We start from the raw sequence: 14,351 nt of genomic DNA, 5'->3' as shown, positions 1-14,351 counted from the left end.
TGTGCTTGAAATTATGAATAATAGAACAATATTTTACTCAGGCTTTAAAATAGATTTCCCAAACATGGAACTTTGCTTATGTGCTGGAGCTTGCAGTTCTCAGAATTCTGGGAATTATACTTCAAGCATATCTGGAATATGCTAGGTGGGTAAAAGCTAATGTAAATTGAATTTTACAGACCTGTTTGCTCCATAAATTGAAGAAAGATTGGTACTTCCCAGCAGTAATATTCCTAAATCTAGGTAATTAATGTTACAGGTAAAAATAAAGACTTCATTTGCAGCTGGAAGGCTCAGTAAGGTTATTTGAGAACAGCTACCATCTCCTAACTAACAGCAGCACTGGGTATTTCTCAAGATATCACTCTCTTCTAGCAAGTTCAACACAGCAATCTTGCACACATACCATTGCATGTGCCAGAATGCTATCAAAATTATCATTTTCCAACTATTATATCCAGCAACTACACTTTTTCAAATAAACTACTTTATTCCAAAACTGGTGTGTGGAGAATCAAAAGAAAGAGCTTCCAAACCAAGCAACACCGGATCACTGATTAGATGCTAAAGCCAATCACTTTGGCGTTTGTAAACAGCATGGATCAGCCCGTATTCTAGGTACCACAGAAACACAATGTCTACTTCGATTTCACAGAAGACAATGTGAAAAAGCACTCGAACCAAAACCATCCTTCATTAGGTGATGCCTCTTCTAAGGCTTCCACCGTCCAACCTCAAGCATAATCTTTGAAAAATCTTTCAGAACCAGCTCCTTGCCTAACCTATGGTCACAAGCCACAGTCATCCCCATCTTCAAAAAGGAGACCCAAGCCTAGTTGAAAATTACAGGCCAATCTCCTTATGCTGCGTCACCTGTAAAGTCATGGAATCAATTATTAACCAATCCATCATCCTTCACTTAGAGACAAATAACCTACTCTCCAATAAACAATTTGGTTTCAGAAAAAAACTATCCTGTAATCTGCAACTCTTACACTGCAAAAACATATGGACGACACAACTCGACCAGGGCAAAGCAATAGATGCAATCTACATAGACTTCTGTAAAGCCTTTGATTCAGTGGTACACGACAAACTACTCCTAAAAATAAAATCCTATGGTATCTCTGGACAACTGAATAACTGGATAGAAGCATTCCTGTCAAACAGACAACAAATGGTCAAAATCGGGAGCGTACTATCAAATCCAGTACCTGTCATAGTGGTGTTCCCCAAGGCAGTGTTCTAGGACCAACTCTCTTCATACTCTACATAAACGACCTCTGTGATCATATTAAGAGCAATTGCGTTCTCTTCACTGATGATGTAAAGCTGTTCAATACCACAGACAATACTGCTACCCTACAAAAAGATCTTGACTATGTATCAGAGTGGTCAAACAAATGGCAACTTCAAATCTCAACAAATAAATGCTCTGTCTTACATATTGGCAAAAAAATCAGAAAATAAAATACAAGCTGAATAGTCAAGATCTTGTTGATGACTCAAGCTCTGTAAAGGACCTTGGAATACTCACCTCTAATGATCTAAGTGCTAGAACCCACTGCAACTACATAGCCAAAAGGCATTAAGAGTTGTTAACCTAATCCTACGTAGCTTTTTCTCTGGTAATATCACACTACTAACCAGAGCATACAAAACATTTGCTAGACCAATACTCGAATACAGTTCATCAGTCTGGAACCCACACTACGTATCTGATATTAGCACAATTGAGAAAGTCCAGAAATATTTCACAAGAAGAGTTCTCCACTCCTCTACTGTTGTAGAATACCTTATGCCACCAGACTTGAAATTCTAGAACTTGAAAACCTTGAATTACGCCGTCTTCGGTCTGACTTAAGCATGGTATATAAAATCATACATTGCAATGTCCTACCTGTCAATGAATACTTCAGCTTCAACCATAACAACACAAGAGCACACAATAGATACAAACTCAAAGTAAACCGCACCAAACTTGATTGCAGGAAATACGACTTCAGCAATAGAGTGGTCAATGTCTGGAATACTCTACCCGACTCTGTGGTTTCTTCCCCAAACCCCAAAAACTTTAACCTTAGACTGTCTACTATTGACCTCACCCCTTTCCTAAGAGGCCTGTAGGGCGTGCATAAGCGCACCAACGTGCCTACCGTCCCTGTCCTATTGTTTCTCTTATTCTTTTATTTTTCTTATATGTACCCATTTCATGTATTCACAACTATGTATACATTTATACTTATTATCTTGTAAACAATTGGCAAATCAAATAAATAAATAAAAATAAATAAATAAATTAGAACATACTTTTACATATATGATATGTTATATATAAGACTTCTAAATAAGAGCAATGGTCTTTCCACATAACCATCAGTTAAAATATCTGCAGCATATTTGCACCACTATGTGAAAGTCCTTGTGCCTGTGCTGGATCTTCAAGAAACGAAAAATAGGAAGAAAAATCCATCAGATTAACCAAGGGAAGAGCGGGAAAATCAACATTCCACCTAGTGCCCTGGATCTCACCTATCTTATTTCCCTACTGGGTTTTCTTGCACTGTAAAAAAAAGTGTGTGGGAGGGAGCTTACGGTGGAAGCAGGTGGCAAATATATCTCGTACAGTAGTTCTGATTTCAGGCAACATGAGGGAAATCCAAGGACTCGGGAGAGATAAGACAAGAATTTTCATCAGTTGCTAATGCCGTAAATCTTCAGAAGTGCCCTCAGCCTATATGGAACCTGCAGAGTATTTATGAGTATATGGGAGACCCAAGATTATATCAGCTTAGAAGTGCAATAAAAGTGCAGTAATAATTCCTGTAAGAGTTTCTATCTATGCTTTCTTTTGCAGAAAGGTTCCTAACCTGTTGGAGTCCTCACCTTAGGCACAGCACAAATAATAAGTGGGTGAGCTAGAGTCAAAAATAGAAGGGGATGCACATTATCAATAGGCAACCGCTTTCTTTTGTTTCTGATATGCTTTTCTTTTCCTGTTCAAGAAGCAGTTTGCTGAGACGGATAAATAGCTCGTATCAGAAGTCTGGAGTGATTTCTCACAGCTTTTAAACTAGGCTATCATCAACCGGTATGTGGGGGGTCACAGTTAAGTACAACAACTATAAGTATTTTATCCTATCAAGCTATAGTATTCATTTTTTGGGACAAAAACTAATCGGCCACAACCCACTTTGAAGCATGTGCAGAAAAATTATATCTCTGTGCATGATTTTTAAATAACTTAAATGATAATACCTGAATTCTCAAATCCATAATTCACATATGTAATTTGTTTCAATCTAGTATGTCTCAACCTGCATTTGTCTCAACCTGTATGTTAATGTAACATACAGGACTAATTACAGAAATAGTAAAAGCTGTAGAGAAAAACAGGTGACTAAATGCCTTGGAAATATTTATATCAAGCTTCTTCAGCTAAGAGTTGTCCTACAGTGCTCAGCAAGACATCTTTTTAAAATGATTCCATTATCCTCCATCTATTGCAGGTCTAGAGAGAGAAAAATCCAAGAAGGTTCTTTAATTAATAGACACTTTAAATACTGGCATGTTTCGTACATAATAGCTTGAGCAGCTGTGAGTGAGCAAGAGCCTTTAAAACTGTTTAATATAGAGAATTGGTAGGAATAAATTGGTGCCAGGGAATTATGCTAAACCATTTACACATCATACTAAATCAGAATTTTTTTTACTATGATTTATTACAAAAGTTACAATTGGATTGGTTCACACAATGTAAGTTTCCTTTGAATCAAGCTTGACTCGCTTCATAGACACATACCATGTACTTCTCTTAGCAACAATACTGAAATATTTTGTTACTATACTCCTTCAATATATTTATTAATTTTACTTCCCAGCCTAATCTGATTAGCTGATTAATCTGATAGCCTTTGATTTATTTGTTGCTTATTAGCTAATCTTTCTGAACATTTTGAGCTCGGTTAAGATTGATTACAAAAGATTGTATCACCTAACTTGCATCCTAAACATATTAAACTATAAAGCATGGTTTCCAAACTCTCAATAGTTGAGTTCACATAATATACAAAGCAAGTCCAAACAAAGTAATTAGTGGTGTGAATTCTGTCTCAGTGTCTCTAAGTCAAATTTTCATTGAGTTGATTGGCTCAAATGCCAAATAAAGTTACAAATATCACTGTCTCCTGAGCATTTGCATTGGTATTAACACATAAACAGAATGACTTGTAATAATAAAAATATTTTCTTTGTGTTCATATTGAGTGAAAGATTTCAGTTATAATAATATAGGACAGAATCATTGTCCTATATAAAATGCCAAAATGTTCTTTCTAGCCTTCCTTACTGAATGATGCTCATTAAAATTGAGCATCATTCAATAAGGAAGGTTAGAAAGAACATTTTGGCACTTTAATTCTGCCAGAGTTCAGTATCTACAAAGCTATACATTCATTACACGGACTTTTTTTCTAAGCAAACTGTTCAGTAATGAAGTACCAAAGATTGTATAACTAAACTAATATATGAAGATATAATACTAAAATACTTGGGTTATAATGTGTTTTTCTAAACATGCTCAATGTGAAGAGTAATAATAACAGGTAAACTTTCATAAATCTTGTATATACATGATATTCTCACAACACTTAATCACAATTATTGTACCTCCAGAGCTGCCAATTATTTGCATTGTGTTACAGAGGAATAATCCATGAAAATATCTTCTGGTGAAAGACCATTTTTCTGTGTATAAAATTATATGGATAGGTATCCTGGAGGAATCCATGTTTCAGAACAAACAGATGTATGTATTATTATTCATTTCTTACCACATGTATTTGTTAGCTGACAACATAAGGACCTAAAGTTCAAAGATAGAATGCCTACCTTGCAGGCATATGGCGTAATGTCCTCCTGGGAAGACAGGAGTTTCAGTCACAAACTTCATAATGGCAAATAAGAGTCAACTCAACAAGATACAGAAGAATGAAAGAAACAATGTAATCTACAAAATCAACTGTAACCATTGCAACCAATTCTACCTGGGACAAACATCACTAAATAAACCAGGATCCACAAACACCAGCTGGAAGTCAAACGCCATGATCCCAAATCCTTAATCCCCTACCAACACCAACAGCATCAGTTTGATTGGAGCAACCCCAAAAAAATTAACCGGCCACACTACAACCCACCATGCTCATGAGTTTATCAAAGCCTGGCATGCCACAACAGACACATTGACCTACAACCAGCCCTTGAACCCCATAGAATCTAAATCAGCCACACAGCCAACCAGAGACAACAAGCAACCCACACAATCCCCTCCCCACCAGTTCACCTCCCAATGACCCTGACCTGATGTAACCTCCTTATCAAAAGACCCATTACAAGACTCACTGATGACTCACTCTTGACCCATCACAAGACCCTCACTTAACACACCAGCACCTGAAACCCTTATAAACAGAAGAACATTGACACTGATAACCCCTAAACAACACTGAAAATGTGACCTAGCTGGTAATGAAACATTCAAGAAATCAAATCACAAGCTCAGACGACAAACTGTCATCTTCAAGAGTCAACTTAGCCTACAGAAGCAATAGGAATCTCAGTAGGGCCTCTTTCTAGTTTCTTGACTGTAAAGGTGAGAGGGGGAGATGAACTTTTATATTTTCAATATTCAGTTAATATAACCTTACCATTAAATTAGAGCTAGTAGTCCTGGGTGTACTTCTTGTCTGGATTTATGATCATATGACAAAGCTGACGTATCCAGTATTCCAAATCCAGTATTAATACATGCTAGGACTAAGAAGGGCCTTTGCTTTTAATAATATTACTTTCCAAGATTAAGGTACCATAACTGGGCTGCAAATGTGAGAAATGGTGCCCACAGAAGAGGAACTGGTGTTGATGGATTACAGTGAACTGGCAATTTATCAGGAATGTGGGATCATACACCAGAAAGGGAGCTGGTCAGACAAGAGGCAGCACAGTCCACAGATAAGATATAAGATAAGAGGAAGAGTGTAACAATAGTCACTCCCTAGAATCCACCAGGATTAGATAGGGTTAGAGTATCAAGACTCTTGTCTATTGTGTGTAAGTAAATAAAGAACTGAATTCTTATTGAGTCCCTCTTCATCATGCTTCGGCTTAATCTGACATGCAAGATGTGGCATGATCACTAAACAGTAACAAACAAAAAATTCTAGCTGTTTGCTGCTGTTCCCAATGTTTGCAATTTAAAAATGATATTTCTACACCAAATACCAGGAATATGTGATGCTCTGGGTTGGACCTCTTCCTTCAAATTTCTTTATGCATAGAGAAAAGTAAGGCGCTCTCTTTGGCATATATGCTATTCTTTCCCCATGCAAATAAGGTTTTAAAAAAAGTGTCATGGAGTAATACATAATCCATTTGACCTGAGTGGGCACCTCAGTTAAACATAGAGGCTTTGAAATATTGAATGGTCTTAAATTAAGCCCTAATAGGGCAAATATGGATTTCTTGCAGGCCAATTTCAAACTCAAAGCCAGAAACTTCCACTCCAAAGAAAATAAAAATACATTTGAAAAATGCTGGAACTCTTAAGCAGCACTATCTTTGCTTTGTAATGGAGAAAGTTCTAAGTTTGATAACGAACATCAAGTAGAAAAACTCCTATTTGAACAGTTGGAAACTCACTGTTGGGCATATAGTTTGATCTGATAGAAAGGAAGTGTCTATATGCCAGAAATACTTGAAAAAGCCAAAAAGGGAAAACAAGACTTGTATTCAAAAGGTGGATCAAGATGCATGCAGCATTATTGGCCCTGCTCCACTGCTGTTTTTACATTATAGCAAATCCTGCAGTCATGTCGTAATGTGTAAGACCACTATTTCTGGTCCGCAAAAATTTGATCGAGGGGATTTATTTTTATTTATTGATTTGATTTGTCAATCGCTTACAAGATAATAGGTATAAGGATAAACAGAAGGGATGGCAGCAAATAACTCTTTGTTAACATCTAATAGACCTATGGATTTTTGTCGCCAGTTCTGAAATTATAGTGAGAAAAATGTACGAAGGGGGGAAAAAAACCACTAGCTTTTTGTCTTCAGTCTTACATTCAAAAATCTTTGAAAAATTAAAATGGAGAAACTTTTTTTAAAAAAAGAAATAACCTGTTCAACATTACTACTTTATGCTAATTTAAACATAACTGACCACCACAAAAGAATGCAAATAAATTGCTAAATATTAAAGTTAACTAAATTTTTAATTTTTTATTATTATTATATGCTCCTTAAGTTCTACATATTATTTCTAGGAATTTAAATTAATAGAGTTCCTTAAGTTCTATATTGTTATAATAAACTATTAATATTGTATGATATTGAGAGAGGGGTCAGCAAAGGTCAATAGAATTTATTTTTCCTATTTGTTTTAGTAAAAATGAAGGAAGGCTACTTCATTGCTTTAAATACCATAGTATTGCAGAAGAAAACACCAATTTAGTCATACCTGTACTTTGACTTTATTTGAATCAATGTGAAATTATATGTATTATGAATTTAAATTCCAGTATCTTTGAGTCCATGGAATTCAAAAAAGATTGTATATAAAATTAAATGTCTATTAGTTAAACATTAATTTTAAATTCATAAATATTAATTTGGAAATTACCCAATTTACTACTGTACCACCATTTTTTAAAATTATAATATGGATAAGTGAAATAATGGCCAAGAAGATATCGCCAAAACATGCTTGCAAATAACTGTGAAATCAAAAGAATTCAACTGCCATTTTCATTTTCCAATAGTAAGTTAGAAATTGACATAGGGAAGGAAAAATTACAAGAGATAGATTTGTTTTCTCCTACGCAAACAAGGCTTCTTAATGGACTAGTCTTTCATACATCAAACTGGTTGTATCCAGCTTACCTGTAGCCCATTTGTGATGGAAAAAAGCTTGTTTAGTATAAACAAGAAAAGCTGCACAGACAATGCGGGGTTTGGGCTAGAGTTCTGTATCATCCAATCTTAGCAGGCCAAGTTGTGAATCAAAGATAAAAGTGAGGATAGTTGGTTGCCCCAGTTGATAATATTCTTACATAGCAATTGTTAATGATTATGAAGAAGATGGGACATCAGGTAATATTGTAAAAGAATTTAATATATAATATATTAGGCTGCATTTAAAAAAATCAGATATATATGAAAATAATCAAGGCACATATGGTACAGGGTTTATTATGTAAATTCATTATTTGTACTCTTTTAATGTTTACATATTTTAATTGGTTGCATAGCAAAAATAAAGCTAACAAAAGAGGAATTGTAGACCATAAACATACTTCATCCATTAGCATCAGCTTCTCTATGGAAGGAGTGTTCCTGATTTAGATCACCTGGCTTATAACAATAAAATCTGTTTGTTGTTATCCAAGAAGTCGTCTTAATTGAACTTTTACTGCTCAATGATCTATGAAAATATTTACAGAACCCTCCTATAAGTATAAACTACTCAGGAGTAAATACCAAGTAAGTACCCTGCATTAGCCAATTATTGCCAATTACAATTATATTGCTCATTGGTTAACAATTGATAAAGTATAAACCAGGTATGTGAAGCAATGACAAATTGGATGTTAATCAAACAATAATTGAGGTAGTACAAATTGACTTAAGAAGAATAGCTGTGGAGATTATCTCCTCTTCTATACACAGAATGGGACTCTCTTATGCTAAGCAACCATTTTTCTGATGATAAACACTTTCCTTTAGAGATAATCTGTTGAAGGCCTCAGCCGCAGATAAGAGTGAAACAAGCAATGGGGCAGAAGAAGAGTCATAAATGGAGATGACACCAAAAAAGCACCCTTTCCCTCCCTTCTATTGCTGTTCTGTTTCTCTTTCTAAATCACGCATAGGGATGAAGGAACCAAGATCTTAATTAATCTCTTGCAGTTAACTTTTGGATTTGGGCCAAAGTCTCTGTGAATTGAGGCCAAGGATGCAGATTGCCCATTCCTGCTTGTCTTTTTCATCTTATAAAGTCTGCCTGGACAATTAAGATAGCCCTCTAAATGTGATGAGCATTATTTTCTGCTCAGAGCAGCGGTCCCCAACATTTTGGGCACCAGGGACCAGTTCCGTGGAGAAAGATTTTTCTGTGGGCTGGAGGAGGTGTCGTTGCGTGTGCTGCCCACATCCCGCAGGTGGGGCTTTGCTTGCTTGCACAGCCCAGTTTCTGGACCCGGTGCCGGTCCAAGGACCAGGGGTTGGGGACCCCTCGCCTACAGCACTAATTGTATGTTTATATGCATGTATTTTAAAAAAAACCTCTGAGTTCTGCAGGAAGTGATTGAATAATATGGCAACATCAGCAGGAAAGTTTAATTTTTCAGACCTTGGAAGATTAAGCTATGATAAATCTTAAGACTTAATGTCACTGGTATGGTACTTTTCAGCAAATCTAAAAACTGTGCTGTCAAAATATTGATCTTGTGGTGGCTTGACCTGTTCCAAAATACACAAAGGGGGAAATGGGGTTGGTGTAGATTGTTTTAGAAAATGTATACTTCGTTGTCCTGATTTAGAAGAAATATGCCTTGTGTACCTCTCATGTGAGGAAATGCATTATTCCAGATAGAGCATGCTTTGCCATATACCTTTTTCTGCATTGGTATCCCATATTATATAGTAGAATTGTGCATATAAACATATACACATGTACAGTGAGTAAACGAATAGACTAAAAGACTTCATCATTTCATAATGATAAACCAACTATAACTACACCAACTAAATTCTTGTCAAAACAGAGAGAAAAATTCCAATTTTATTTCCCCATTTTTCCAGTCTTTCAATTTCTGCATTAGGGTTAATACTTTTCTAAATCAATCAAAAAGTACATTTTCATTTTCTCAGTACATTTTTTTCTAAATGTATGAATTTTGTGCAAGCTATGCTCTTTAATATAATATGCTTCTGTACAGTACTTTTAATACACACCTTGCATGCACATGCACTAATTACGTGTTTTTTAAAAAATTATTCCACAGGATTGCTGAAACTCAACATGAAGAAGTAAAATGTTGAAAGCTGAATACTTAGTCATATACTGGTCAAAGATGGAAAATTTATTAACATCGTATTAGCATTTGTATTTTATTTCTGTCCTTAAGATAATATAGCATACCTGCTATATATTCATAACAATTGAACGTCATTCTTCTACTCTGTTTCCATTTACTGGAAGAGAAGATGTGGGAGAGGGTTAAATGCTCTCCATCTTAAACTATATCCCCAAATATACATATTAAGAAGATATTTGAGCTATATTTAATCTGTTGTTCATAAAGCAAAAGGCAAGATCAATTATCTCTTCCCTTCAATGTGACCATGTAAAATAGATATCCTAATTTTGTGGGTACAGAATTATGGACAATAGCCTATAGTTGTTTTAAGTTAATAAAGTTATTGCCATTTAAGTGTGTCCTTATGTCACTGTCTGTACCTTTTCTACCTAGAAAAAATCCCTACCTTGGAACCTGGTATCTATGAACAGACCAGATATTTATTAGCAGCCCAAAATGAAGCAAAGAGTAGCTATCTTTGTCTCTGCCCTTACATGCAAAGAAGAAAGAAAAAGTTACCCGGGAAGTATAATTTAGAGCTGAAATGACTAAGAATTATCTGAACGTAAGAAGAACCTGTTGTTTCAAATCAGAATCTCATCCAAACCCAGCATCAATGAAGCCTATAAGCAGCTTTAAAAGCATTTTTAGGTAACATACTGTCTCCCATCCTGAATGTAACACATACATTCTGTGTTATTGTGTTTGCCGGATCCTGTTTTAAAATGATGTATGCAAACCCAAAATGATGTTGATGGCCATCAACTCTTAAATTAATAGGGTAATATGAATAGTGCACAGTTTTGCCTATCCGTGTTGGATAAATGAAAATCACAGACTTCTGTCTTTTTCCACCATACAGTCAAGTAACTCTTCTACCACAAAACATAGTCTATACTATGGCTCTATTAATTAGTGGAATGCATTGCAATGGATTAATTCCTAATATTAAGAATTCAGTCAACTCTATACTATAGAGCCAACTATGGCTCTATACTGTTGGCTCTGAAAACAGGCATGTAAGACTATAGGGGGTACCCAATATTGCATGGTCCATACTTTTTGTCTGTTCCATTTATATCCTGCCTTTTCAATCAAGGGCTCAAATTATACACATAATGCTTCCTAATATTTCCTTTATAAATCTGTGATATAGGCTGGGCTAAAGAAGAATGACTTCCCATAGTTCATTTACAGCACTTCCAAGACTGACCATCTGTTAGAAGGTAGGTCTCCTTTAACCACCAGACCCCCATGGTCTCCACGTCTCTGATGATGGTCTTGATGAAATTCAGCAGATCTGATTTTAGTTGCTAGCATAAATTTCATGGGAAAACTCAAGGACTCTAGCTTTGGCTTTATGATGGAACAAAAAAAACCACGTAAATGGGAGCTAGCAGATTATTGTGGAATATGGTAATTTATTAATAAACATTAGTTAATAATTGTTCTTATGTAATACTTCAATGAGCGGCATAGTCAACACGGACTACTCTGAGCTCACTCAGAGTTTGTAAAGGTTGAGCAGGACCTCCCAGAGGCTGTTAAGCCCTGCTCTTCCTGGGACAGTGTTTAGGAAACTTATAAGTTGCTTATAAATCCTGCTTCATGAGCAAACCATCCTTAGGAAGAGTGTCGTCGTCCCCGTCCCCACGTCCCCGGTCCCCGCTTTCTATCCCATCGGAAGGCGGCACGAGGGCATCTTGCCTGCCCAAGGGTTACTTGAGTGATCTGCTTTGAATCCACTTCCCAGGCTTCGGGCGCAATTTTACGAGCCTCGCAGCTTGAGGCGAGGAAGCCTTGGCGGGTATTCAAAGGAGCGCACTGTGGACCGGCGCGGGGACCAAAAGTGTACAAAAAGGAGGAAAGGAAAGTCCAGAGAGGGAGGGAGGGCGGGGAGGGCGAAGAGAGTCTTCCCCCTCCTCCTCCTCCTCTCCCTCCTAGAACTACCCAGCATATTCCACCCCCCTTTTTTTCTCTCTCTCTCTCCTTTGCCAACTGTTTGTAAGGGCTAATTACTGGCATCTCAGGCAAGCGGTGCGCGGTGGTATTTGCGCGAGAGAAAGCCAAGCAGGAGGGTCGACGGGAGGGGGGCCCTTCCCTGCAGGGCTTTTCCACTTGACTCCCATCATTTCATACCCTCAGGACGGGTTATGGACGATTTACACCAGCAGCAGCAGGAGGAGGAGGAGGAGAACCACCATAAGAAACACCCTTTTCCCCCAATAAAGCTAAGCGCTGTCCCCTGAGGCTCGCCTTTCCCGCGGCCCTTCCAACCACCTGAAAGGACGCCCCCCGTTTTCTAGGTTATGGACGATTTACAGGAGGAGGAGGAAGAGGAGGAGGATGAAGAAGAGGTGGAGGAGGAGGAGAACCACCATAAGAACACCCTTTTCCCCAATAAAACTGTCCCTGAGGCTCGCCTTTCCCGCGGCCGTGCCAACCACCTGAAAGGACGCTTCCCCCGCCCCCCGTTTTCTAGGTAATGGACGATTTACAGAAGGAGGAGGAGGAAGAAGAAGAGAAGAGGAGGAGAACCACCATAAAAGACCCTTTTCCCCAATAAAACTGTCCCTGAGGCTCGCCTTTCCCGCGGCCCTTCCAACCACCTCAAAGGACCCCCCCCCCCCGTTTTCTAGGTAATGGACGATTTACAGGAGGAGGAGGAGGAGGAGAGGAGGAGGAGGAGAACCACCATAAGAAGACCCTTTTCCCCAATAAAACTGTCCCTGAGGCTCGCCTTTCCCGCGGCCCTTCCAACCACCTCAAAGGACGCTCCCCCCCCCCCCCGTTTTCTAGGCGCCAACGCCCCCCCTCCAGCAGGCGCTCAGAGCTCAGCCGCGCACTCCCGGTCCCGGTCGTTTGTCCGCTTTCGCTGCTTTGCCTTCTTCCCGTCCCCTCCCCTCCCACCTGCCCGCTCACCCACCCACCCAAGCCAGCCCAAGTAGCACGTGTGTGCGGGGGGGCCGGCGGCGGCTCACCTGAAAAAGAGCTGGGAGAAAACGTTCGCCTTTTCCAGAGGGGACCTCTGCATGGTCCCCTACCGGCAGGGCTCGCTGAGGGCAGCAAGCTAAGGGAAGAAAAAAAAAAGGAGGGACGAGTTTCCCTCAGCGGGCTGCGCCGTTTATAGTCTCGCCTTTCCCTCCCCCCCCCCCCACCTCTTCTTCTTCCACCACCCCCTCCCCAATAAAAGCGGGACAAACCACAGTTTGCGCCGCCGTCTCTCTCCTACCTTCTCCGACTCGGAGGTCACCGCCTCCCTCTTTCTCCTGCCCCCTCACACACACACCCCCACCCCGCCTCTGCAAGTCGGCCCCCTCCGCTTCATAAGCCGGCCCTCCCCGCTTCACACAACGCAAAAGGCCCCGCTCTCGTCGCGCCCTGCAAGAGGCGCTCCGAGCGCCAGGTGCCTCTCTCTCTCTCTCTCTCTCTCCGTCCGCCCTGACTCCCGGGGGAATTCGCCTTGGCGAGTTTCCCTCAGGGCGAAGAAGAAGCCGCCGTTCCTCCCTCTTTGCCTTTTCAGCTTTGCTTAGCGACGGACCGTCGCGGCCTCGAAAGAGGAATCGGATTCCCTCAAACTTCGTCGTCGTCGTCCCGGCCGGCGGCTGCTTCTCCAACCTCCGCGGGGTGGGTAGCTGGCAGCCTGCCGTCTTTAAGAAAAGCCAAGCGCCTCTTTTTTTTTTTTTTTTCCAGATTCAAGCGAGGCTTTTCCCGGAGTTGGGGGCTTCAAAACGGGACGGGATCTCGGTCCTGCAACTCAAGTTGTCAAAGGCTTTGACGAAAAGCTTTATCCAGCCGCCGCGAGGAAGAACGTAACGCTCGGTTTGGCGATGGCGTGGCGTCTTGCTTAGACACGCGTTATGGGCCTGGCACTTGGGTTTTTTTTTCCCCACGAAGTTTCAGGTGCCACCCTTTCCCCGCTTTAGCGGCTGAGTATGGAGGACTTGCTGGAGCAGAGGTCTCCAACCTTGGCCACTTTAAGACTTGTGGACTTCAACTGCCAGAATTCTCCAGCCAGCATAGCTGGCTGGAGAATTCTGGGAGTCGAAGTCCACAAGTCTTAAAGTGGCCAAGGTTGAAGATCTCTGTGCTGGAGCATTCGCGGCTCTTGCTAGTCTTAATGTTGGCTTTTTGTTTTTTTAAAACAGCCCATTTATTTCGTGTACCTGTGTCGGAACCGAGAAAACAGGTCCAGCCTACCCTGTTAAAAGT

At 39.7% G+C, this 14,351-nt stretch overlaps 1 protein-coding gene across 2 annotated transcripts in view; it reads right to left on the bottom strand.

Annotated features, from left to right (window-relative positions):
• Window positions 1–13,587, bottom strand: part of CFTR (CF transmembrane conductance regulator) — a 112,724-nt gene extending 99,137 nt beyond the window's left edge. Inside the window, exon 1 of one of the 2 annotated variants that reach the window (XM_087969317.1) lies at window positions 13,372–13,587. Coding sequence is in view for 1 of the 2 variants with exons in the window: in XM_026669081.2 (XP_026524866.1) it covers window positions 13,121–13,173 (53 nt within the window). In the remaining variant the exon portion in view is untranslated. Of the gene's footprint in view, window positions 1–13,120; window positions 13,324–13,371 lie in introns of those variants that run through there. The other variant, XM_026669081.2, reaches the window with a different exon arrangement.
• Between the last annotated feature and the right edge of the window lie 764 nt (window positions 13,588–14,351).

The sequence above is a fragment of the Notechis scutatus genome, chromosome 6, assembly GCF_049901735.1.
Source record: "Notechis scutatus isolate UNSWTSFEM ecotype Mainland chromosome 6, rNotScu1.2, whole genome shotgun sequence".
NCBI lineage: Eukaryota > Metazoa > Chordata > Lepidosauria > Squamata > Elapidae > Notechis > Notechis scutatus.
Note: the sequence above shows the minus strand (reverse complement) of the source record. Positions and strands in the feature narration are given on the sequence as shown.